A 23,820-nucleotide genomic window follows, 5' to 3' on the forward strand; every position below is an offset into this window, starting at 1 on the left:
GTCCAGCCACCGCCAGCTATTTCCGTCCAGCCACCACCGCCGCCAACCTTTCCCGTCCAGCCACCGCCAGCTATTTCCGTCCAGCCGCCACTGCCGCCAACCTTTCCCGTCCAGCCACCGCCAGCTATTTCCGTCCAGCCGCCACCGCCGCCAACCTTTCCCGTCCAGCCACCGCCAGCTATTTCCGTCCAGCCGCCACCGCCGCCAACCTTTCCCGTCCAGCCACCGCCAGCTATTTCCGTCCAGCCGCCACCGCCGCCAACCTTTCCCGTCCAGCCACCGCCAGCTATTTCCGTCCAGCCGCCACCGCCGCCAACCTTTCCCGTCCAGCCACCGCCAGCTATTTCCGTCCAGCCACCGCCAGCTATTTCCGTCCAGCCGCCACTGCCGCCAACCTTTCCCGTCCAGCCACCGCCAGCTATTTCCGTCCAGCTGCCCCCGCCGCCAACCTTTCCCGTCCAGCCACCGCCAGCTATTTCCGTCCAGCCGCCACCGCCGCCAACCTTTCCCGTCCAGCCACCGCCAGCTATTTCCGTCCAGCTGCCCCCGCCACCAACCTTTCCCGTCCAGCCACCGCCAGCTATTTCCGTCCAGCCGCCACCGCCGCCAACCTTTCCCGTCCAGCCTCCGCCAGCTTTTTCCGTCCAGCCACCGCCAGCTATTTCCGTCCAGTCACCGCCAGCTATTTCCGTCCAGCCGCCACCGCCGCCAACCTTTCCCGTCCAGCCACCGCCAGCTATTTCCGTCCAGCCGCCACCGCCGCCAACCTTTCCCGTCCAGCCACCGCCAGCTATTTCCGTCCAGCCGCCACCGCCGCCAACCTTTCCCGTCCAGCCACCGCCAGCTATTTCCGTCCAGCCGCCACCGCCGCCAACCTTTCCCGTCCAGCCACCGCCAGCTATTTCCGTCCAGCCGCCACCGCCGCCAACCTTTCCCGTCCAGCCACCGCCAGCTATTTCCGTCCAGCTGCCCCCGCCGCCAACCTTTCCCGTCCAGCCACCGCCAGCTATTTCCGTCCAGCCGCCACCGCCGCCAACCTTTCCCGTCCAGCCACCGCCAGCTATTTCCGTCCAGCTGCCCCCGCCACCAACCTTTCCCGTCCAGCCACCGCCAGCTATTTCCGTCCAGCCGCCACCGCCGCCAACCTTTCCCGTCCAGCCTCCGCCAGCTTTTTCCGTCCAGCCACCGCCAGCTATTTCCGTCCAGTCACCGCCAGCTATTTCCGTCCAGCCGCCACCGCCGCCAACCTTTCCCGTCCAGCCACCGCCAGCTATTTCCGTCCAGCCGCCACCGCCGCCAACCTTTCCCGTCCAGCCACCGCCATCTATTTCCGTCCAGCCGCCACCGCCGCCAACCTTTCCCGTCCAGCCACCGATTTCCTTTTCCTCAGAGCGCTCATTCTTCGATTTTGTTCCCCTCGGCACAACGAAAACGCTATATAATTTATTTATATATATATTATTAATATGGGTTTTTATTTAGGCGCTTATTCAACTATATGGTTCACTTTTGGCTGACATTAAACAACTTATTACTGTTTCCTTTGAAAAAGAGTGCTGTAGCGTCTTTGGTTGTTTGCCACACCTGATTCATACAGAAATCTGGGGGATCGCGTCGATTTATTTAAAGGGAATATGCACATGATCTTCATGGAATTCGTTGCTAATCTTTAATTACATAAAATGGCCATCTAATTTTAATATGGTATTGACATCGAATCATGGTCAAGAAAAATTCAAGTTCCCTGGTGTAGTGGGAGCAGTAGATTGGTGCAATATTGACATCACGGAGCCTGTGGAAGATAAGAGGGCGTATTACAACCGAAATGGAAGAACCTCAATTTTATTCCAAGGTACATTAATTCGTATAAGCTCTCAGAGGTTGACTAATTGTTCCAAATACTCCCCCGTTGGAAAATGTAACTATTACAATATACGTATTATTAATTCAGTTTTGGTTTCAGGAGTTTGTGATCATGAGCTGCTCTTCATTGATGTGTGCGTTGGATGGCGTGGTGCGGTGCACGATGCTCGTGTATGGCGAAATAGCACACTTTACAAAGATTTGTGCGAGGGAGTCAAGATTATTCCTCCAGACAAGCATATTTTGGGAGATTCTGCTTATCCGCTTGATAATTTTATTTTTACCCCGTTTAAAGACAATGGGAATTTAACGCAAATGCATAAAACCTATAATACAAGACACAGTTCATCACGCCAGATGCTTTTGCTCATTTAAAGGGAAGGTGGCGACGATTAAAATACTTGGATATGTCGCTAATAAGTAAAATATCTGAGGTCATAATGACAGCTTGCATATTGAACAATCTAATCTTGAAAATAGACGGAGATTTAGATATAGATGATTATATTAAAGAAGATGAAGTTACAGCGCCAATCCACGAGATAGTGAACAATAATGTTCCTGCAACAGCAACTATTAAAAAGAACGCAATTGCACACTCCCTTCTTATAAATTAACAAAGCAATATAAAATCTGGCATTTAATAAAACCTTTTATTGGTCTTTTTTAAAACTGGTCTAAAAATTTTGACATAAGGTCATTTTTCTTGGGAAGCCGTTTCAAAACCTCTACACGGAAATCGTCATTTTTCTTTTGAGCTTCCTTTTCAATTTCTTCTGTTTGTGCAGTCCAGTCAAGAAACCATTTGGGATCATCTTCATTTTTAATCGTTTTTCTTTTCTTATCTCTCTGTTTCACATCTTCAAAATCTTTGTGTGTCAACTCATCACTTAACAATAATCCGTTGTCAGTTACCAAAGAAGAACTTCCACTTGCTGAGACAAAGCCTTCTATTATTAGGTAGAGCTTCCTGCCAGCGAGGAAGAGCTTCCAGTTGCTGATGATTTCGCCATAGAAAGAATTGACGAAGCACTTGATATCGACGAACAGCTTGAACTATGGCGTAATGATTGCGAAGATGTACCTATAAAAAGAAATAAGAAAAAGTCCTTTTTTAGCGCATGTCTTAACACCAAAATTACAAAGATAGAAATCACGAGTTGTTAAAGAGAAGCTCTTTGATGAAGCAGGCTCGCAAGCTTCAAAATATGGAGTTCGCCCCTTTTAATTTTCAGTCAGATTCTCCCATATCTGGTTGAGGATGAAAGAGCTTCACCAAAGAACGTACTAACTTGAAAACATTAAATGAACAGGGGAAATGTCAGGATCTCTCTGATAAATATTATCCATTAGGTCAAAAAAATTCCACTTTTTTGCTCCTCGTCCAGTCTTGCTATTGTTGTCCTTATTTTTCCGATAACTTTATAAAATATTAAATTATTAAATATCAGCACTTATAATATACGTAAGGTAAAATTTACCTAGATTTCAGGTTTCTCCATTTCACATCGCATTCATCTGCGCTAAACTTGTGCCCTTTTTTGTGTAAAGCTTCAGAAATTTTCTTCCACACATCTTTCCTTCTAATCGTTCTTTCCATTTCTTCTTTAAATTCGTGGAACAATGAAATAAGTAAGATTACGGCTCGATCATTCCATCTTGAGCCTTTAAAATAATAAATTTATTATTATTATCATTCAAGCGATTTTTCAAATCTAACATAATCACTTTCTATGGGATCAATGGGTTCGATAGGTCTAACGGGCTCAATGGCTTCAACGCCTAGTTCAACAGTTTCATTTGCATCATTTTCATTACCAAGTACTCCTATTTCTTCTTCATCTGGCTGAATACCCATCTCAATTGCCTGATTTATACAGGACATGCAAAATTCTTCATCTATGATAGCAGTCTTTAATTTAAATATCTTATTATTATAAATATTTATGTAGATAATAACCATTTAAACATCTTTCATAATCATTCATTAAAACGCATACAGTATAAGATTTGCCATCATTGGCAATTAATTTGACACAAACTACATCGTTAAATTCGTTATTACTATAAAGATGCCATTGTCCAGCAGAATGATGTGTCAAAATGGAAGCTGAAATTAGAGCAGAAACTTTCGTTGAAGTTTCTAACAAAATTAAGCGAAATAATCGGCCCTCGGAGCCGATTAGTCCGATTACTCAGCGCTGACAATCGTGACGTCAGAACCGGAAGTTACAAAAGTCGTTCAACAACGTTTTTCGGATCAGCGCTGTAAGCGCTGACTCTTTTTTGTACTTACTGAACGCAGCCACTGATACTAGCGGATGAGTACAGTAGATACCCCTAGTAGATAATATACCTATTTTATATATTCAAATTTGAATTTGACTCATGGCGCGCGCGAATGTAAAAACACGCGTTTTAAAATATAAAAAGGCAGTTGGGAATAAAATATTAAATCTTGCAAAACCTTCTTTGGACCCAACCCTCCTTGTACCATAGCATCACTGTCTTTCGTAATTGGACCACTAAAATCATTGGAACACTACCTTCTTTCGACGCTACTGTCATTAAACGCTACCCTCTTTGGACCGTAACCTAACTTGAATCATTACCCTTATTGGTCCCTGTTGAGATTTGAAACAAGTTTCAAGTGAAGGATTGAATTTATGGGAGAGGAATTTGGGCGGACTGAAACACCGATGGTAGGGACCTTAATAACACTGCATCTCACACTCAAAACTTCCGTTCACTTGGTTTTATTTGAATCTCGCTTAGCCTCCTTTCTTGCCGAAGGAGAAAATAAAACTTTTTACAAACGATTTTAGTTCGAGACTGATTTTATTTATTTTATTTCGCGTGCTATGCACCAGCTCATGCCAAAAAAGTTTAAAATATTTTTACAAATTGTATACAACGTTTTTATACGAGTTGAAATGTTTTTATAACGGTAAATTTGAAATTGTTATAAACCATGTTGAAAATTCAATTTCCTAGCAGTGCAATTAACTCTTGACGCCAGATTTTTAACACTCCCGCCCGAAATGAAGCATAGCATTTCTAATATTTTTACCTCTCCGAGGGGACTTTGTACCCTAGGAGGGGTTATACAACCACCGTGTCTGTCTGTCTGTCTGTCAGGCCTGCGAACGCGTTCGCATTTTCGGGGCAAAGGATAATCGCTGCGTACGCAGTTTCTTAGAATTAGGGAAAAGGTTTTTCCAAAAGGGCCCGTTTTTTGTTGTCATTGGGTGTAGTATAAATATTTTTCAATTTGCGTTAGTACCGGGTGGGATTCGAACCCGAGCCCTCCTGCACGTCAGGTGAGCATTCTACCACAGAGCAACGGATACATTGTACACTTCACTGAAAATTAGAAACTCTTCCGAGGAGAGGTATATTTTGGCTTGCCAACTTGTTTTAATTGCACGCTTCCAATTTTCAAATTTCCGACGGTTCAGGTGTTGAATAGGGTTTCTCAATAAGGTACCCTTTGATGTGCGCACGACCAATTTCTGTCAACGCAAGCATTTTAAAATTATTTTTGTTGCATTATATTAAGGTATGTACTTGAGCCAATTAGGGTATTTGATATAATTTCATACATGAAAAAAAGCATTTCTTAACACACAGTAAGCAGAATACTCAGTGGCGGATACATATGGGGGCACGTTGTGCGCCCCATTGACGCTTAAGCTTTACATGTGACTTGATGATTTGTTACTAAACCCATAGCTCAAGATGTCTTTTAGCGCCCCCGCCCTTGAGTTTTTTCTGTATCCGCCACTGAGAATAATTGATGTAAATATATTTGAATAATTTATAAATACCATTAGGTTTTTATAAAATACTCAGACACCTTTAAGGCATGTAAATACATAGCTTTAATGTTTACAGAAAAGCCTTTTCTTTAGTTTGGTAATCAAGAAACCAAAAATACATAAACAACATTTAACACTGGCTTAATATAACTAGCTAAAACCCTATGATTAAATGTATTAAACCTGTAGAAGTTGCAAAAAATAAACTGGAACAGTCCATAAATCTGAAATTCTTAGCTTAGTTACGAAGCAAGGATTTTAGTGGGTCTATTAATTTGTAATAATAAAAAACATTTTTCTTAAAAATATTAAGGAAATATTTGATCATAACCCACAACTTTGATTGACGAAAAAATAAACGATGATTAAAATTCCTTTAATAAAAATCAATTAAGTTAACAACTATGTAAAAGAAAATAAAAATATAAAAAGTTGAATTATATAAAACTATTAAAATCATCGTCCCGCTATGTAATCTGATTGAGACCGATAATATTTATAACGAAATGGCAACATCAGCCCTTCTTTATGATTATCAGACTATCATAAAGACCATATACTGTTTAGTGAAACAAACTATAAATAACTGGGATTTATGAAAGATGAATTGTTTGGAAAATTTGGCCTCTCTTTCGTTGGTTGAAAACGAAAGACGTATTCGTTACAGAGAGAGGATGGAGACAGGAATACTGCCAAGAGTGCTGACACACACTTTAACAAGATAAATAAAAGACACAACTCCTATCAGAAATGTGTATTTACGCAACGTATAACGTTAGCGAACACAAAATAAAATAGTAGCACGAAATCATAATCTATATTCTATAAATACTACTCAAATCACGTTTGGTTCATTTGATAGTGAGAGATATCCCATAGATGGAATTTAAACACTAGCATTTGGAAATAACCGTATTACATCAATAACGATAATAAAAGAAATCTATAGAGTGTTAGTTTAGATTATCAAAGCCAAGGATGGCGCCTTATAAATCTGCTTCTACTGTTTTGGATATAAACAATCTCCAGACCAGATTGGAAGGAAAATGGACACTAGTTGTCTTAAAAGATCAAATTTCACAAAGATAAAAACTATCAGAATATTTGCATTTTTAAAGTTATATTTTTATTACTCATCTAATTTTTGCATCTCTTGTAAAGAATTTTAACGGTGTTTATTCTATCTTTCGTTCAATTAAAAGCACAACTAAATCTGTTAAAATTTTTCCACAACATGTTTTGCAACAGTACACTATGGGTAAGGAATAATAATTCTTTATACTTATACAATTACCATTCCTATAATACTAATATTTATTAAGACATATTATTAATAGCGATTTTTAAACCATTTTCTACTTTAAATTTATTTTATATATGTTCTGCTTTACGAATAAATAACCTTATTTTACAAAATATTTTATCGACAGAGGAGTTCGCTTGGAATAATTTTTCACAACGTGGTACGGGTAAAGCGCGGATTTACGACCGTAAATGTATGGTAGTAGTAAAAACGGTTGGTTGTTCGTAGCAATGTCGTATTAGCGACTAGTCGCGTAATATGTTATCTTAGTATAAAAACTTTTTGGTCTTGTTTCAAACAGTTTTTAAAATGACAAACGTTCTGCAACACATCTGTAATTCGAGTTTTTGGGTAAGATTGCGTATTTAAACTTTTATTTCAATGTCTAAGAAACAACTTAGTATTATTTCATATATTTTTGAAAATTTATTCAGACAACTTTATAACTTGATATAAACACGTTAGCTTACTTAGATAAAAACTTTAAACTATAGTTGACATTTTACTGCGATATTTTAATTTAAACTCTAAGAAAATATTAAATCATTTCACGACATGACCTAAGCATTCTTAAAGACTGGTATCCGTGTCGTTTAAACATCCCTCAAACTAGACTAACAGGTTTAAAAAAAAGATTTGCATTAAATTGTAAAGAAAATTTGTTAAGAGAAAATGTTATTTTTTTTGCCGAGCGCTTCTTAATATTATGTTTGAAATTGGCTCATATATAATTTGAACGGGCTTTTCCTCTAAACCATACGATAAAGTTAAAAACAGAAGATTTTAAAAAGTACATCCGTAAACTGCTTATTTTGTGAAACGTGAATCATCGCTTTTTCTAATTTTTCAAAATACGTTTCGTAAGAAATATTTGTGTTAGGTGAAATATATCATAAAGTTGTGTGTTACTTTGACCGTGGGAAAATGGTTTATAACGTCTTAAACATAACTACGCAGTTTTACCTCTACAATTAACCTGTACTTCAAAGTAGTAACGGCATTATGGCATGTGCACATCCAAGGCTAGGCGGCGTATTCCCTCCTATTGAAACGGGCCCTGTTGATGTCTCAAAGGAAACCTAACCATAAAGAGATATATTTAAAGGTTGGGTAAAACTTGGGTCTATTTGAAAGATCATGTTTAAATATACTCAAAAATATCTGTTGTAAAATTGTATCTTTTTTTAATGACGAGAAATTAATTTTTAAACGAGCCAAATTTACCCGCTAAGCGATCTGCCATTTTGTTTCGCGGTCACGTTTTAGGACTTTAATCACGCGCTGTTCGCGCTATAACAGCGCTCTGTTCCCTGCGCGCGCTTGCTCCGCGTGCGGTCTGCGGAGGGAAGGCGAAAGAAATAGGCAGCTCGCTTGGCGGGTAAATTTCGCTAGTTTAGAAATTAATTTATCGTCATTAAAAAAGATACAATTTTACGCCTGATATTTTTGAGTATATTTAAACATGATCTTTCAAATAGACCCAAGTTTTACCCAACCTGGACTCTTCCCATCAATATTCTTAATAAAATATACACAGGTGTCTTCTATTTTCTATTTTAACATGTCCCCATCAGATCGTTATGTATTTAAATTTTCAAAACAAGATTGGTACCCACCGGCATGATTTTAATTTTAATTGTTTTGTGTAATTATCATTTCTTGAAACAAAATTTCTTAATTCACCTTCATTATTTTTCTGCCTAAATTCAATAATAATAATAATTCTAATAATCAGCTAGTCTAATACGCAAGGCACCACCATAGGCCTAAGTCATCAAGCGCCTTTTAAAGCCCTTAATTCAGGTGGCCGGGTTACAATGCGTAGGAGGGTGGTGGCATGCCTTTCATGATACGCATGCCAACAGCTCTTTACACTAACTATTGCCGCTTACCTTAACAAGTTTTTATGGAAAGGGATACCAAAGACCTCGGGGGAAACCCCTTTAAATCAATGGGAAGATAACTTGCAAACTCAACGCAGAAGGGGTTGTTTCGAGCTGCTGGGAGGCGAAAGTGCTAACCAACTGACGATAAATTTAAATTTCAGGATTCCAATTTAACATGGTACACCAACAACCCCGATTTCACGCCGTGTTTTCAAAGCACCGTGTTGGCTTGGGTTCCTTGTTTTTTTCTTTGGCTGTTTCTTTTTTTCGAAGTTCGGTCATTCAGGAAGTCATTTAGAAGGGTTATACCTTGGTCCTACCTTAATCTTTCCAAAATGGTAAGCAAAAACGTATAAATCATTTTCAAAAATATGTATTAGTTTTTTTAGTATTCGACATTGTTTGTTATTTGGAATAAGGATCTCAGTTAGCAATTTAAAGTTCCCCTCATGTAAAGTTTCATCAAATACTTTTAAATAATCTCTAAATTTAAACTAACGTTAGTCATGATTTTTGTTTCATATATAGTGTAGATATTAGAATTGGCAAAAATATTGGTGGACCCTGTAATAGGTAGCTTCCAAAAATGTCCATTTAAATTAAGCGTCTGCGGCAGATATTAAACCGATCCTACCTTGACCGCTATTTGTCAAATGCTATCGCCGTACCAAGCGGCTGATCCTTTTACGCAGTAATTTAACGTGAAGCTTCAGACCACGCCCGAGAAGCGTGTTCGCCGATTGCTCAGTGATCAGCTCTAGTAACCATGTAATATAAAATAATAGTAACTACGGTATTAATGGACTTAACTATAAAATTTTACAGTTATTTTCAATAAAATGTTAAAAATTAGCTTAAATTGCCTTTTCTGGCCAAACTGACTTTTTTGGCCAGAAACTATAGTATTGAGTAGCATTTTTTCTGTTAATTGGTTTATGTAAGATGAAAGCTACGGTATTTACGCTTAAAGTAGCAGAGCTTTAAAGGTGATCTATGTATCGCATTTTTAAAACTTTAAACCTTTGAGATTGTTCCGGTGATAATTTGGGTTGGGTTCAGCAAAATTCGGATTGAAATGACAGTACTAATATCCTTCGGAAACTTGTTGCATCTCATTTATTCTCAATTGATCTCGTTGTACTCCGTGGCAGTAGAGTAAAATTTGTTCTAAAAAAATTCAAATCGTTTATTTATTTTTGGCTCCGTCTTTATAAAAGTTGATGAAACTCTCACATTTTGTAATTATCGTTTTTACTGTTTTAGGGAATAACAATTGTCCTTATAGCTTTAAGTGTTGTAAAAATAACCTTCAAGACACGCCTTGAAAATATATCAGCGGAAGTTTTGGCGGAATTAGTTAAATGCCCTACATATGTAAGTACAATTTTAAATTTTACATCGTTGTAATATTTCCATCTAAAATCTTTAATTTTGCGTCTCGTTTGCCGGAAAAACTCTAAAATAAAATAATGAAATTCATAAAAGTTTGCCATGCTTAAACTAACAAGATATTTCAAAAATCCCAAAGATACATCATTTTGCCAAGCATTCGAAAACATTTTTGTGAAAGCAAAATAAAAATTTTGACATATCATTTGAAAAGAACATGTTTTAAAATTTTCACTTCGAAAAATGTTCGTTGCATTAGAGATAGTTTGTGTTAAATATTATAAATCTCAGAAAATTGGTGTAATTTTTGTTAAACTCAAATACCTTATGACATTTCAATGAAGATACAAATGAAGCCTGGCCTGGAAAATAAATTGAGGAAATTAAAATAAAACACCAGTTTGTGCACAATTTAGTTAAAGGGACTTTCAAGAAAGGTGTGAGGGGTCAACTATTACTTTTATTTTCAATAGTCATCTGATTGGTTAATAGGCTTGGTGTATCCCTGTTTATTCGACTATCCGCTAAGCAATAAGATAAATCAGATAAAGTAAAAAATATGATCAATCGAGATAATCGTTTTGGTGTGATAGAGAGACGTGCAAAAGTGATAAAGGTCAGGACAACCCTTAGCGGTCCCAATCAGGTTAACCCGAGACTTGATTTCATAGTTGACAAATTGTATTCAACCCTTTCTGGCACTTCTTGGTATTTGACCATGTACAGCTATTCCAAAACAAGAGACAGATCAGTTTGGTCATGAAAAGTACCAAACAATAGGGAAAAGCCAAACTATTTCTTAAGCTCCTGGTAATCTCAGAGCTCAATTTTTAATGTTCCCCCTAAATAAATGTAGTGGTCAAAATTGTATAAGACAAACTATTAGCTGTGGTATGAACAGAACCTATTTTGAGTTTACCTACACTTTGAGATTCTCAAATATTAAGATCAGATTTATTATTTTATCACTAATAGACTTTCGAAAATGACACAAAACTTTTGATGATTAAGAAATAATTTACATTGAATGTTTGAATTTGTTTTAAAACATATGATATGATTTTGTTGCGATCCAACATTTTAAAGTATTGAAGACAAATAAAATTATTTCAATGCTCAGTAGCTGTATTTCTGGTATAAAACGCACTCTTGCATATTTTGTGTAGGTGTCCAACAGCTTAATAAGTAACTTATCACTTTTCCAGTAGGTTATTTGAATTATACAACAAGTAAAGGCTGTCGCACACTATGTAGTTTCCCGTACCGGCAACAGTTGCTGGTACCAAAACCGGCGGCTGCTTTCGCCGATGTATATCGCACACTATGCGAGTAAAATATGAGGCTGATACCGGCGATCCCGCGCTCGGATGAAATCCGTCACCCGTACCGAGTTCAACTAGCCTCAACTTTTTGTCGCTCCTCTCGAAGAACCGCTCTGACTTCACGGCATACCTTATCGAAACAACCAATTTGGAGAAAGAAACTATTGCACAACTTTTGAAACAACAGCGTGTTGGGATATTTCTTTCTTTCGAAAGGGTTTATTTGTTATCCGTATTCGGTCAGTAAAAACATGGCATACAATGAGTGTATGTCCATTTTATTAGAAAACGGTAGGGATGTGACCGATTCTGTTGAATCAGAGGAAATATTATTAGAAGACGATGAAAGATTAATAAAGTTAATTAAAGAAAAAAATTTACTAGATTGTTGTCTTAATACGTTTAAGGATCTTAGGATAGACAAATGAAACCGAATGTATGGCTGTAAGTAGCTGAAAAAAATCAAAAACAGGTTAGCAGACTTTATTTGATTATAATTCATAAGTATAAATAATAACTATAAATTAATCATTATTATAGTTGAGTTGGGATTTGGCAGTGCTACGTCACAGTTTTTTTTTCAATAGTTTTTATCGTGGGGAGAAAAATATTACCACAATGGCGGCCATAGCCAAAGCTACGGAGTGCCAAGTCTCTATTCTGCCAAAAGAGATGAAAGGCTCTACGGAAAAGGTTCAGTAAAGAACTTAAAGGATTAAAAATGCCCAGCGGGTCAGGGACCAAATAAAAAAAAGCAATGGCCACTACTAGAACAAATGATGTTTTATGAACACCTCATGGTTGATAAAGTGTAATAATGTCGTATTTAATTTTTAAGGATAGCAGTTTTAATCATGTTACTAAAACAATTTTCACAGACAGTATTACCGGTAATCTCAATTTGGATAAGGCTATTTTAAGTATTGTTGGTACAAACAATGGAATTGCGCAACAATTGTCAGATAGCGCTAGTATGTTTTGTCTATCATTAGCAACAATAATAAAAAATTAACTTGTATTGAGCAAGAAAATTGTAAGGCTGAATTAAATCAAGTTGTAATTAAATATTTAAAAGAAACTGCTCAAAATCAATAGTTAAAAATTAAAAGGGCCAAAGATTTAAAATATATTCAGTTTAAATTTTATAAATGCAAATGTTGTAATTTTCTAAATGCAATTAATTTATTTCTAATCCATAAACATTTTGATTTTTTGTTTTCTATTAATAACCATTTAAATTAATCATATCCAGTTCTCCCGCGAAGCTGCCATGGGAAAGAGCCCACTTTAGCTTCAAAATACTGATCAAAATAGTTTCTGATCGTTTCGGAGTCTCTGCCATGGGTATTTGTAAGATTACCATAATTTTCCAAAGCACCTCCAGCATCATTTACTCCTCGCCACTGACCTCCAATAACCTCTCCTAAACTATTTTCCCTGTCAACATATATTGGGTGCTACTTAGGCTCTCTTCTTTAAACTAAATTAGAAAAAATGTTAACGTTTTATATTAGATAAAAATTTTGGATGATCACCATTAAATAATTATGCAGACAGATAGTGGCTTGCACTACTGCTTCGCATGTTTTGATTTTAGCAATAATTGGCCTTCTATAAACCCTCCATTTCGTTGAAAGAATTCCAAAAGCATTTTCAATTACCCTTCTCGCACGACTTAATCGGTAATTGTCCATTCGTCTTCGTAAATTTAGTGTACATCAATAATTGGCATATTAAGATTTGGCATAAAATATAAACTGACTCCTAAATTGATTTTTTAGAGGAAAAGCCTAATCCCCTACTATAACATAGGGAAATTCAATATCTTTTGAACCTTTGATAGTTCTTGGAGGTGGAAATCCAAGCTGATTTTCATGGACAGCCTGGCCAAAGTCAGAGTTTGCAGATACTCCTCCATCCCCTGCCCGTAGCTCCAATATCAACGAGAGTGAATCTGAAAGGTTTTATTTTAAAAAACACATTTTATTTTATCATTTATGATTGATGGTTAGTATTTCCTTATGTCATAGTTAGCATCACACATTGCAAGTAAAACGATGCTAAATGTCCCTTTATAATTGTAAAACATTGATACGGTGTTGGCAGGTGCTTGGATCATAACATGTTTACCATCTACGGATCCTTTTTCAAAAACGTTAATGTAATAATAAGCCAATTATACATTTTGGTAAGGAACCAGCTCCTTCTCTGGCTACACCACCGACCTGTGCAATTAGGAATTTCTTCAAATTCCTCAGCTATCCACCTAGCTGTATTTGGAGGGCTTAAAAATAGTGGAGCTAATGCACTCCAAATAGATTTTGCCGAGGGGTCGGACACTTGCCATTATTTTGTACGGGATTTCGGGATTTCGTAGAGATTTTGGCGATTTTATCATTACTTTTTGAAGTGATTTTGGGATTTCAATGTTAATTTACCTTAGAGTGAGTTTAAAGATTTTGCGATTTTAGACAAAGTGTACGGGATTTTGGTAAATGTCCGACCCCTCGGAATTTGCCGTGTGAAAGACAATAAGCGAAATTGTCGAGGATGCAGCCCTATAGTTAATGCCAATTGTCAGCATTGCATCTCCGGTTGTTAAATAACTAATAAAAGTACATTAAAAACAAAATGTTAAAGGCATCAAAACCAATTTAGGTATACCTACCGTCGTTCCCCAAGAGAAATAGCACTACGAAATTTAGTTTATTTCTTCAAAATAAGGGGACCGACCATAGCTCATCAAATTAAGCGGGTACCATTCTAAAATACACATAAAATATATCGTGGTCTTCAAGCCTCATTTCCTGTACGAGGCGATGATATACTGCATATTGTTATCTTTTTCTATTAATCGCTCAAACCCATTCCCTTTTGTTTATTATCTTCTTTCTTCGCCTTCCTTGTAACAACATTAATTAACTATTGTTCGTGTTAGCTAAATTTTGTCGTATCCCTAGGAAATTTACACCATCTTCAGCTTGATTTTCCATAACCAAGGCTAAAAACAAACAATAACTTTCGTTATATTCGTATATCCATAGCAAATAATTAAGTATTTTTTCTTTCCTTAATAAGTTCAATCTACGCAGCTTTATCAAATAAGAATGTTTCACTAAATAATATAACAGTTATACGTCTAGAAAATCAAATTTAAATATAATATCTACAATACGAAAAGGGAAAAATTGTAATACTAGAAACCAAAAACGGATGAGCGCGCACTCCCGGTCTCGTGTATTTTATATCAGTGCTTCCTCCTAGTGTGCGTCTGCACGAAAAAATTCACCCAAAAAAAGTTTTCATGCCAGTACCAATTTCAAGATTTTTTGTATATTCACACGGGCAGTGTTTTCCTGTTTTTCTCGTTTTACCACCTTTTCCCGGTGTGCTGGCACACGGGAAAACAACTGTACACAAGGACGAAACTTGCCGCCAGGGCTGCCGGTAAACCAAAAAACGGAGAAAATAATTTTGCATTATCTCTATTTTATTTCCCTGGTTTTTAAGCACTTTTAGCTCGACCAATCAGCGAGCCTTACGTTGTCAAGTGATATAAAGAGTGATTTTGAAAGTCTTTAAAAGAAGGCTTGCTTACGAATTTTAGCATTTTTCACGCAACGGCATAACGCTTGCTGATTGGTCGAGCCCAACGCGCCTCAAAAAAGGTCCTCCGATTTTTCATTAACCGGCCGCGCTCTTGGTGTAAAACCAGCAACTTATGCACAGTCGTTTCCCTGTGCGCCAGAACGACGGGAAAAGGCGGTAAAACGAGAGAATAGAGAAAACCGTTTATTTAGCTCATTAAATAGTAATTTTGTATGGTTAAAGGTAGCGATATATGATAGGAAACTGTTTAAGATACTTTACCAATTCTACATGAAAGTGCATTTCAAAGCTTTGGTGAAACAATTATGTTTGTAGTCATAAATAAGGCTTTTGAAACAGCAAGGTAGAGTTGGAATAAAATAAAGAAATCTCCATGTATAAAAAAAAGATAATATATTTAAAAAACCTCTCGGAAAGTTCTAAATATAAACGAATGAAAAATCCGTGCAGAAGAAAAATAAAAAAAATATTTTATTTCTAATTAAATTAAAATTAAATTGATAATTAAGAATAAATTTTGAAAAGATAAAATACATTGCTGCACCTTCAAGTTTTTTTATGGAATAAATAAATTTGGTATTTTAATATTTAAAACTTAAAAATAAATTAATTAATTAATATATTTCATATATAGTTCATTTTTAATTAATTTATAATAAATACAAATTGAATACACATTTAATATACATATAATATATATAATATATTTTGAATATATAATTATTATTTTGTGTCATGTGTCATGTGAGTGCGCAGTTTCGTGTCTTTTCTTATCATCGATTAACTGATATTCCAAGTTGACTTTTACCGCGCTTGTTGAAGCTCGACGGCTCGACCGAGATATAGTAGGGCTTCATATAACAATAAAATATTAAAAAGGGAAATGTTTGTGCTCTCTTTGGCCATGGCGATTGAAATTGATTTTTCAACCCTAAATTTCAATGTTCTTATAATTCTTTATGGGTTTTATGCCAGGAAGTTTAAAGTTTTAATCCAACAAATTTCCACTGAGGGAGATTTTGGTTTAACAAAAATATGATAAAACTCCTTAACTGTCAGATGCCATTTTCGGTATTTTTCACTTATTTTTATTTAGAAAATAGAAGGAATTGAAAACTTAAAACACGAACTTGAAAAAAAATATTTTACACTATGAATGGTTCCTATTTTGGAAGATGTAATTAAAAAACATAAAATATAATTAACAAAATATGCTATAAATTAAACTTATACGAATAGCTTTTACAAATGAAACATGTTACATGTCACACAGTTTACATCGGAATCACGATAAGTTATGATTTTATGAAAATATTTTATATATAATATTGGTTTATATGGAAACCTTCGCTTTGTACTAGTAATCAACTCGTTGAAACATGTTTTTTTTTAAAGGTTTTGGTGATGATATTGCATTTTTTGGGAAAGAAATATGGCATTCGACGTTCAGGAATTCTAATAACATTTTGGTGTTTTTCATCAATATCAGTACTCATCACGTTAAGATCTTTTATGATGTCACACGACTACGTGGTAAGTACCGATACATGTCCATGTAAATAGTTATAAACACATTTAGTATTAGATTAATATTTATTGTAATTGTTTTTATTAAGCCACGCGCAGCCTCTGTAAAATCTATTAGTTCTTGAACCGTTGTTTAGATTGAAATTGACCCCGCTCTCTACTTACCTGATATCTGTGTGTACGTTCTATTACGGATTCAGGGTACGATGAAAACCAATACGATAATAGTCTTCAACAGAATGACCAAATTAAAAAATTTAAATGACAGTTCGGTTCAAAATACATTTAGGTACCCAAAATCACGGGTCCTAAAAGATGCTATTGCGCTTATGTGGCAAGACCTTGGATTTAAGATGAATCAATTCAATTTTCCACATTTCCTGATGGCAGAAACGCAAACAACTTTTCCACATTGATGTCGGAAAAAATGTTTTTTAGAAGAACTTATAAAGATACTATTTCAATGTAAAATAAAATTTTTGTGCTCATTAGTACTGTGAAGGAATCTAAGCTGTCTTAAGACATAAGGACTAATATGCTATCAACCAATATGGCGACACAGATGCGTATTAAACAAGCCAATCGAATTATGTTATTGACAAATGGGATGTTCTACTCCCTTGAAATGATGTAGTCCACTTTGTTATTTATGATTTGGGTTTCATAGAATAAGACTAACCATATCTTATAAGTTTCTGTACCATTTAAAAATGTTCGATTCGATTGTATTTTGTGATAAATAAAACCGTGGAATGTGTTAATATATTAGTTCTGACCTCGATAAAACATATACAGGGTATTACGGATAAGTATATCACAATATTTGAAGGGGTGTTCTTACGATCCTAGTGAGTCAAAAATGTCCGAACAACGTGGATCTTAAAATAATTTGTTTCCGAGTTTAAGGTCCACAAAAACCGGCCCAAATCCAAGAAATAGCCAGTAATGAGAAGTTCGGTGTTCTGCCTTGAACCCAAGAGTTTCTAGTTATTGTTAATTTGAGTGTTAATGGTTAAGTGATAAACACCAAAGCAAATGCCAAAATTGCATTTTTGAACTAGCAGAAGTGTGCCTAATCCTACAATGATTTAATTACATTACAAAAATTGTTTAAAATGGCCACCTCCGGCTCTAATACAAGAATGATCTTGTCGTACAAAATATTCTCGAACTATTTGAAAGATACCAACTGTGTGGCGAATAGTTTAAAATCCATCAATTATCCATTGTAGACGGTCGTCATTGTCCCAAACTTCAGTCTTGTATTCTAAGTAATATGCAGATTGGCACCACCTTAGGCTGGGTTTAATGCGTAGTAGGGTGGTGGCAAGCTCTTCATAACAAACGAGCCGACGGCTCCTTACTCTCAATTGTATCGTATACATCTTAAAGTTTTTATGAAAACGAGAAACCGAAGAGCTCTGGCGAAAACCCTTTTATAAAGGGGGGTGAAAACTCCGAAACTCAACGCAGAAGGAGCGGTTCTGAGTTTTCATCCAGTGCCACATGCGGAGATTGAACCGGGCTCCTATTGCTGCGAGGCGAAAGTGCTAACCACTCTACCACCCAACAACTATAAAATAGCCCCAGAGGAAAACGTCACATGGGTTTAAATCGGTAGATCGGGCTGACCTCACAATTGGTCCACCCTATCTTATCCACCTTAAAGAAAAATGAAGAGGAGAAACCACACGCGCCTTCTCGTTTCTATTGGCACGTTTTTAATTAGCTCGGGTTAATTATCTCAACAAATTGAAAGTATGCCTGACCATTTTACCTAGGCAGAAGGAAAAAAGGACCAAATAAATGGTTAACAACAATATCACAAAAACAATAATACTTAAATGCACTTGACTTGATCTAACACTAGCCCGTTGGGGTGTTTTCTTGAATGCACTGGTGAGTGTTGTGCAAATTGAGTAAGCCGTTATGAAAAAAAAACAATAATACTTAAATGCACTTGACTTGATCTAACACTAGCCCGTTGGGGTGTTTTCTTGAATGCACTGGTGAGTGTTGTGCAAATTGAGTAAGCCGTTATGAAAAAAAACAATAATACTTAAATGCACTTGACTTGATCTAACACTAGCCCGTTGGGGTGTTTTCTTGAATGCACTGGTGAGTGTTGTGCAAATTGAGTAAGCCGTTATGAAAAATTGGCTTGATGAACTGTTAACAGAAAACTCGACCTTCATTGTCAACTAACAACAGAGAAAATACAACTCACCCAGTATAGTCTGCGTCGTTCAGAGCTTTTCAAGGTGGTACTCGTGAGTGAGATGGATGACCATTTAGACTTTGGAACACCATAACGTCATTTACATCCAATTGTCTCCCAACTCGCCAGGTACTTGTCCCAGGATCGTTGTTGGCAATGGTAAGAACCTAAAGTAATTACTAATAAATCCACGTTGCTAAAGTAATTTACTAAATTTTAAGGTAAGACGAGTCATATCTATCAAAAACTAGTTGAACTTAATTGGTGTAGGTACCTGTTCCTCAATATCTTCTGATACGTTGTGCACTCTCTCACGAGTTTGTCCTGGTTTAACTTGTCCGTGTTCTCTCAAGCGTCGATCTGGTACCGGTCTTTGAGGGGACTGTACTCGGAATAATGTTTGGGCTTCTACACCCGCACATTAGGTACTGGGAAATAAAAAAAATGCACCGTACGTTTCAAAATATTTGATAGAAAATAATGGATTTTCACTACAGCACTTTATTTTGCTCTTTTAAAAGCACCCTACCTTTAATAGTAAAGAACAAAGTCTAAAGAACCTAAATGACTTTCTTAAAAGCAAATAAGGAAATTAAATTTTATCCCCCTGACCTAATGCGTTCAGATGAGATAAAGCTAGATACCACCTACACAACTTGGGGTAAATCTAATTAATTACAGATTAGGCAAAAACGTTCGGTGTGGTATTGTCAGTGTAATTTTTTATTTCGCTCTCGTATGCAGGGCCGCCGATAACCGACTCGGGACTCAGTGATATATAAGTTCTGGGTCCCAAAAGAGCCGTTTTCACTGGCCATTCTACTCGTACAAGTTGCTTGTTTAACAGTGTCGATTAAACTCGATTAAATAAAATATTGTAACTTAGCATTTATAAAATCATTGTATGATTTAGCACACTTCAATAATGATCTTTTGGCAATTTTTATTGCTTCACTGATAAAAGCAACTTAAAATTGTTGTTTTGGGGCAGGGTGTTTGTGGGCCCAAAACTCTGAAACAAAGGACATTTTTGAATCATTAGCATCCAAAAACACGTCCTTCAATTTAAGATAAGCTTTTACTCATCCGTAACACCCTGTATAGTTTAAATGTATGCTGTGATATGATAATTAACCTTTATCTTTAGTTTATTTTCTAAATAAAATATTTAATAGATTATTTTACAGTAGATAATTTAAATCGATACAAATGTTTAAAAATCTAAATACATAAATGTATTTATTTATACTAACGGAGAATGAGTTTGTTGAAACGATGCGTCGTGGCTAATTTTCCCACCGACCTGAAAGGGGGAAGGAAACAAGCCACCCAAGCTTGCTTCATTCGGAAACTTAAGCTTTACGGAACCAAAGTAAAAATGGTCTTATTTTATTAGGATAATGAAGCTTACTCTTCCAGCATGAATGGGTTTCAATCAACGATTAAAGTTGACTTCACATTTTCCCTGAGTATAAAACACACATTTGTTAAAGAGAAATGAGCATTACTTTAAGTGGATTATTTCACTAAAGTTCATTTAAACAGTTTAATACGTTTTACCCGACGACAAATTTTTGATGAAATTAATTAATTTCAGACGATTTAAATAGTAAATCATAAGATAATTAATATAAAGTTTACGTAACTAGTTTTTGAATTTATCTTAAGTGAATAATATTAACTTTTATTCATAAGAGCTTCCCTATACTTTCTTGCAATTCTTTTGAGAAGAGGATCTTTGGGAGAAGGTCACTTCTTTTGAATATTGATCAGAAATACACCTTTAGACAGTTCAACACTATCAAATTAGAACTGTCGTCGCAGGAAGATGAACGAGCACCGCTACAAAGTATGTTGATTAGGCAGTGGCGTAAATAGAGCCCCCGCAGACCCCGTGGCGCGGGGGGTCCCCCCGAGAACAAGGGGGCCCCCAAACTTTATGATTAAAATCGGTGTAATTTTAAAGGGCCAGATTCGTTTTTCACAGGGGGGGGGGCGAAGTTCCTAGTTACGCCACTGTGCTTAGGTCCTCTCGATATCAGAGTATGATTGTGGACAGACAATCCGATAACCATCTTGATCAAAAGGAAAATCTTGGCGTTGTTGAGAACGATCCGTGATCTATGAAGTGCACATATAGTTAAATTATACATGTATACGATCAAAATGGGCATATCTTTCAGAGGTATGGTTTTTAAAATGTAATAAGGAATAAATAAAGAACTAGCTCGGTTTTAAAAGGAGAAATAGATTTTCCGAAATATATTCTACAGGTAAAATTTTGATTTTATTTTGAAATAACATAATGTTTTAAACAATGGAAACTGGTAGCGAATTAGCTATAGTCTTGTGATTTTAAATGAAATTCCATTTCTTTCTAGGATTTTACGGATGAGCCATTTGATTTAATATTTCACATTGTTCAACTTTCATCTATAGTTCTTCTCTTCTTTTTATCATTACTAAACGATAAAGAAGCCAAGTATTTAAAGCCCATCGAGCAGGGTGGAACCTTTCTTCAACCAAAGGTATTCATTTTCTTTAGTCCTAAATATGAATACAAATGCTAAAGCAGCAGAAATATAAAATTTGGCGGTGCATAATTTGCCTGAAATAAAACCACATCATCTCACATTTCAAGTGAAGTTCAGGCTATAGTTCCGGTTGAACTGAGGTTCGGTTAGGTTAGGTGGCTGCCGCAGGCCTAAATTAGGCATATTTAATTTTTTCATCTTAATCGAACGGCCGAGAAGCTACGATTCGCTGTTTGACTGGAAATATATTCCTAAGATAATAATTCGACGAACGATATTTCACCTGAGGAGAACATGAAAAGCATGGGTATTTTCAGCGCGACAGGACCTTAATCGTATGCTAGCAGTTCAGGTGGATGCTTGATAAGGTAATTTAAAAAAAAACCCACAAACAACCCTTTTTCAAGGAAAAATGGTTTAATACGCCATATTTACCTCATGGCTTAATAGAGGCTTACAATATTTACGTCATGAGTAGCCGCGCAAACAGGCCCGTAGCCAGCGAGGGGGCCTGAGGGGGCCTGAGGGGGCCTGGCCCTCTCAAAAATAATTTGTGTCCCCTCAAAAAATCTGAGAGTGCCCCGTGGTGCCCCCTTAAAAAGTATCGGTGCCCAATTCAAAATATTATTGTGCCCTTAGAAAAATTTCAAAGTAAGTAAACAAAATCAAAAAATATGTCCTATTTACATATTATATTTAGTTCAGTCCAACTGTACAAAATATATTATTAGCTTTCGTGTACCTCGCTTTACTATATAAGTTCCCTTCCACGTGCGCCAAGTTGAAAATTTAAGCTGTAGCAGAAACAATAATATGAGACGTAATCATGTACAAATGTTGATCTGACTATACTAATTCAGGTTAATTTCCTAATTGCAAATGGTCGTCGTCGTCGTGTATTCATATGTATCCAAGTTATCCAACTAATTATGGCAGCGTATTTCTCAGTTTACAACTGCTTTAGAAAAATACTGTCGAAGAACGGACTTATCTTTATTCGATCTCGTTGGCAATTTAATCAGTATATAACATGAAATTATCGGTTGAACAGAACCAACGAAGTACGAAGTAAGGAAGAAAAGCAACTTGTTTGTTGTGAAATTAGTCCAAATCGTAAATTTTGAATGTAGTCTATATCGAAAGGCCATTATGGAGATTCAGTAGCGGCGCCAGGGTTTTTGGGGAGGTAGGCCAACCATTTGGAGGCCCCACCAAAATTAAAGAGGCCCTTCCCTCCCCCCCCCCACCACAATTTTTTTCAAATCCGTCCCCAAGCATAATTTAATTTTTTTTGAAGCAATTGGTGAAATATTTGGGTAAAATGGGTAGGCGACGAAAGAATTAGAGTTAATTATGAATATAAACATTACTAAAAACTGGGTGTGTGTTGATCCTCTTTTGTGTACCGATAACACTTAACAAATGAGGGGTTATTTACTTATTTCTACGACTGAATTCCAGTCTATCAATTTACATTCATTCTTTCGGTACTTCGCATGTACATCCCTTACAACAGAACGTACAACTTTACGAGAATGAATGTACGTAGGTCGACGTAGGTACACTAAGTAAAGTAAGTTTAATAACCATTAATTTGAAAAAATAAAATTAAAGATACAATTTCGATATAGTAAAACTTAAAAATCAATTATGGTCAAAGAAAAGTTACTCGTACCTTTGAAAGGAATAAAAACAGCAGTGTCGTTAAGCGAATCACTCGTGTTGAATATTGGGAAATTAAAAAATAAGTAAATTATTTCGCAAACAAATTACAGAATATTTTTATATTAAATAATTTGGAGGCCCATATATTAAATTTTGGAGTCCCCTTAAGACGACTTTTGGAGGCCCCTACCAAAATTTCAAGTAGGCCCAGGCCTACCCCGGCCTATTGCTGGCGCCGCTACTGTGGAGATTTCTAGTTGTTTAACAGACTTTAACAGAAGGGGTCTCTTACTTTTATAAAGAATTTTATCAAGATATCAGAAGATAATTATAGGTACTAATCTATTAGGTGTCAGTTTCTGTTACTTAATATTTTTAAAGTTCGCAACAAACAATCAAAAATTGAAAAGTCAGTTTATATGTGTGCTATTGTTACATGATTATCGTTTATTATAAAAGTTAGGCATATTGAATAGTTCTGCTATCCTAACATATTAGTAATTAAAAAACTAAGCCTTTCACATTAGTTTTGGTAAAATACAACTAACGGTAAAAGTTACGAACAGTAATAGTCCTATTTATAAAAAAAGTTACAATTTTTAAAAACAGGACTATTATTGACACAGTTCCTAACTTTCAATAAAAGTGTTTTAGTAGAAAATGTCTTAACGTAAAGCCATATGTAA

At 36.2% G+C, this 23,820-nt stretch overlaps 2 protein-coding genes across 5 annotated transcripts in view; one reads left to right on the top strand and one right to left on the bottom strand.

The window, feature by feature from the left end:
• Positions 1–2,546: 2,546 nt before the first annotated feature.
• Positions 2,547–8,281, bottom strand: LOC149930868 (uncharacterized). Of its 2 annotated transcripts, none has more exons than XM_090158806.1 (5): positions 8,209–8,281; positions 7,948–8,063; positions 3,345–3,528; positions 3,156–3,283; positions 2,547–2,947 (listed from the first exon to the last, which is right to left on the bottom strand). In XM_090158806.1, exons 3-5 carry the CDS (start codon positions 3,461–3,463, stop codon positions 2,820–2,822), a joined length of 375 nt encoding a protein of 124 aa, XP_090014932.1. In that variant the 5' UTR covers positions 3,464–3,528; positions 7,948–8,063; positions 8,209–8,281; the 3' UTR covers positions 2,547–2,819. The 2 variants fall into 2 exon arrangements, with proteins under 2 accessions (XP_090014932.1, XP_090014931.1); XM_090158805.1 differs by having other exon boundaries at positions 8,136–8,281.
• LOC149930869 (ATP-binding cassette sub-family C member 1-like) overlaps positions 6,868–23,820 on the top strand; it is a 47,012-nt gene continuing 30,059 nt past the window's right edge. For all 3 annotated transcript variants that reach the window (XR_016473898.1, XM_090158804.1, XM_090158803.1), the window contains exons 1-5: positions 6,868–6,939; positions 9,032–9,208; positions 10,134–10,244; positions 16,586–16,723; positions 21,317–21,463. Coding sequence is in view for 2 of the 3 variants with exons in the window: in XM_090158804.1 (XP_090014930.1) it covers positions 6,916–6,939; positions 9,032–9,208; positions 10,134–10,244; positions 16,586–16,723; positions 21,317–21,463 (597 nt within the window). In the remaining variant the exon portion in view is untranslated. The remainder of the gene's footprint in view (positions 6,940–9,031; positions 9,209–10,133; positions 10,245–16,585; positions 16,724–21,316; positions 21,464–23,820) is intronic.

The sequence above is a fragment of the Leiobunum rupestre genome, chromosome 9 (genome assembly GCF_980474605.1).
Source record: "Leiobunum rupestre chromosome 9, qqLeiRupe1.1.hap1, whole genome shotgun sequence".
NCBI classification, from domain to species: domain Eukaryota; kingdom Metazoa; phylum Arthropoda; class Arachnida; order Opiliones; family Sclerosomatidae; genus Leiobunum; species Leiobunum rupestre.